The sequence below is a fragment of the Artemia franciscana genome, unplaced genomic scaffold (assembly GCF_032884065.1).
Source record: "Artemia franciscana unplaced genomic scaffold, ASM3288406v1 Scaffold_3747, whole genome shotgun sequence".
In the NCBI taxonomy this organism is placed as follows: Eukaryota; Metazoa; Arthropoda; class Branchiopoda; order Anostraca; family Artemiidae; genus Artemia; species Artemia franciscana.
In genome coordinates, this window is record NW_027064331.1 from 7,812 (window position 1) to 11,318 (window position 3,507).

At 37.1% G+C, this 3,507-nt stretch overlaps 1 protein-coding gene across 1 annotated transcript; it reads right to left on the minus strand.

Moving 5' to 3' along the window:
• Window positions 1–2,235: 2,235 nt before the first annotated feature.
• LOC136043217 (uncharacterized) lies at window positions 2,236–2,916 on the minus strand. The gene has a single exon (XM_065728149.1). The coding sequence runs from the start codon at window positions 2,914–2,916 to the stop codon at window positions 2,236–2,238; it is 681 nt and encodes a 226-aa protein (XP_065584221.1).
• Window positions 2,917–3,507: the final 591 nt, after the last annotated feature.

Below are 3,507 nucleotides of genomic sequence, written 5' to 3' on the forward strand. Positions count from 1 at the left end.
GAAAATGGTGAAATGACTTTATCGGTTTTTATAGATTTTAAAAAAGCGTTTGACACGGTTGATTTTAAAATTTTAATTGATAGGCTAAGGTCACTTGGAGTCACAGGTAGTATTTTAAAGTGGTTTGAATCTTATTTGATAGGGAGGTCGATACGTGTATGTTTTGATGATGTTATATCTAATAAATTTTTTATAAGTTGTGGTGTTCCGCAAGGTTCTGTTTTGGGTCCCTTACTATATCTTGTATATGTAGATACTATGCGGTTTTATGTTCCGGGTGTTGTTAATACTTCTTTCGCTGATGACACGGTATTTTCAGCTGCTGCAAGAAATGCTGATGATCTTGTGGAGAAAATTAATCAAGCTTTAAGTCATCTTTTAATTTTTACAAAGATTAGCCGTTTATCAGTGAATGTTTTAAAAACTCATTTTATATTATTTAGTAGGAAAGGAAGTCCAGTTGATTTAAATGGAAAAATATTTCTTTGTAATAGGCCATTGAAACAAGTAGCTGTGGTGAGATACCTTGGTTTCCAGCTTGATCAAAATCTGAATTGGAAAGCACATGGTGATCAGGTGGCAGCTAGGGTATCTAGAGGGCTTGGATTGATTCGGCGTCTGAGAAATCAGTTACCTCATTCTGCCCTTTTAACTCTTTATCATTCTATTGTCATGCCTTATATTTCTTATGGTTGTGTGATATGGGCTGGTGGATTTTATACAAATTTTAAACGTGTTCAGGTTTTACAAAATAAAGTTATTAGACTACTAGGAAATTATGTCCATGGTGAAAATGATACAGTTAATTGCTATAGGAAACTTATGATCTTTAATGTTAGCCAACTTCATGATTATCAACTTGCTATATTTGTATTTCAGAGTATTTATGGGGTATTTGTATTTATTTTTCGTCAAATGTTTATAAGGAATTCTTCATACCACAGTTATGAGACTAGAAATATGGATGATTTGGTATATGAGTGTCGCAGCTCTCAGAGGGGAAGTTTTGGTCCCAAGTTTGCTGGACCAGTAGTGTGGAATTCTTTACCAATGAGTATAAGGTTATCTGAAAATGTTAGCCAGTTTAAGAGTAGACTGAAGAATCACCTTCTGAGTAGAAAATAAATATATAATTTAAATTGGATGGCTTATTGATTTGTTTTTTTTTAAGTGTTGTTGTTTTTTTTTTTTTTTTTTTTTTTTTTTTTTTTTTTTTTTTTTTTTTTTTTTTTTTTTTTTTTTTTTATTCTTTGTTTTCCTGTTGTTTTCTTGTTCCCAATTTTTTTGTTTCATTTTGTTTATTTTTTTTTTTTGTTTGTTTTTTTGTTTGTTTTTTTTTTTTTTTTTTTTTTGTTAATGTTGTTGGTATTGGTGCTCATTAATGTTTATCAGCCACTACTAACAAGTCTCTGACTTTCTAAAGTGGCTGATGTGGTTTTTTTTTGTATATTGATGATATGTATAATAAAAGTGTCTCTCTCTCTCTATTACCCTCGAAAACTAAAATTTTTGACATAGGAAAAGAGCCTTTAATCACATTCTTTACCATTTGCAATCATAAAATAGTCTAATATCTTCATTTTTTCCACAGACATAGCTATTACCCTCGAAAACTAAAACTTTTGAAATAGGGAAAGAGCCTTTAATCACATTCTTTGCCATGTGCAGTCATAAAATAGTCTAATATCTTCATTTTTTCCACAGACATAGCTATTACCCTAGAAAACTAAAACTTTTGAAATATGAAAAGAGCCTTTAATCACATTCTTTACCATGTGCAATCATAAAATAGTCTAATATCCTCATTTTTTCCAAAGACATAGCTATTACCCTCGAAAACAAAAACTTTTGAAATAGGAAAAGAGCCTTTAATCACATTCTTTACCATGTGCAATCATAAAATAGTCTAATATCTTCATTTTTTCAACATACGTAGCTCTTACCCCCAAAAACTAAAACTTTTGAAATAGGAAAAGAGCCTTTAATCACATTCTTTACCGTGTGCAATCATAAAATAGTCCAATATCTTCATTTTTCAACATACGTAGCTCTTACCCCCGAAAACTAAAACTTTTGAAATAGGAAAAGAGCCTTTAATCACATTCTTTACCATGTGCAATCATAAAATAGTCTAATATCTTCATTTTTTCCACAGACATAGCTATTACCCTCGAAAACTAAAACTTTAGAAATAGGAACAGAGCCTTTAATCACATTCTTGACCATGTCCTTACCTTAGACCTTAGTTCCTCCTGTGCCGCCAGAGGCACCCAGGGCATCCAAAAAGAGCCGCCAGTCGTCCCTCATATGTACTGCTGCCCAGACGTCTTCCCACTGGGGTTGGACTATCGCATTGATGTGTTTTAGGTCCCGCTGGTACGTACGACGAAGTGTATTCTTCGGCTTCCCTCTTCTTCGGGTTCCCTCTGGTTGCCACTCCAGTACAGTTCTGGGGAGTCTATCTCCCGCCATACGGATAACATGCCCCAGGTAGCGCCATCTTCGTTGGCGTATGACATCTGTTACCAGGGGCTGGCGCGAGATAGACCGAACAGTCTGGTTGGTTATGTGGTCTCTCCAGTTAATATTCAGTATTCTGCGAAGACATTTGTTCTCGAAGGCAAGAATCCTCTTTTCTTGGTGTTGATTTAGTTTCCAACATTCACAGCTATAAAGGAGGGCGGAGATGACGTTACTGTTGAACAGCCTCATTTTCAGTTTCAGGGAGTACTTTTTCGATCGCCACACTGGCTTTAGTCGATTAAAAGCTCCACTGGCTTGTCCAATCCTAGACTGCACCTCCTTTTCGCTGGATCCAGTTCGTTCGACTGTACTTCCAAGGTATCTAAAATCCACTACCTGCTCTACTGTATTGTCCCCGCACTTTAAGCCCAGTGGTGAGTCGGTTGTTGCCATGCTTTTTGTTTTGTCCGAGTTGATCTTTAGTCCCAAAGACTCGCTTTCTCTCGGATTACTTCGAGAAGATCCTGGAGCCTTTCCTTGTTTGCTTCCATCAGGGTGATGTCGTCGGCGAAATCAAGATCTGCTAGTCGTTTGTTGTCGCAGATTTGGATACCAAACCCCGTGCAGTCTCGGAGCACATAATCGATTACAAGGACAAAAAGCAAGGGGGAGAGGACACACCCCTGTTTGACACCGGACATGATATGGAAATACCTTGTATTTCCTTCGTGGGTCCGAACGCAGCACTCGGTGTTTTCATATAGGGCAATGATCAAGGATACAAGTTTTTCTGGAATGCCGTAATATCGGAGGATATTCCACAGCGAATCTCGGTGTATTGAATCGAAGGCTTTTTCGAAATCCACAAAGACAAGGTACATCTTTTGCCTCCATTCATTCCATTCCTCGATCATCATGCGTAGGACATATATAAGGTCGGAGCAGGAGCGAGATAGGCGGAAGCCATGTTGGTCGTCTCGCAAGTGCTTATCTAAGGCTGTCTGGATGCGACGAAGGATTATCTGTGAAAATAGTTTCCCCGGG

What these genes read in the sequence shown, in the direction of transcription:
- LOC136043217 (XM_065728149.1), bottom strand. Translation starts at nt 2,916, where the DNA reads ATGGCAACAACCGACTCACCACTGGGCTTAAAGTGCGGGGACAATACA.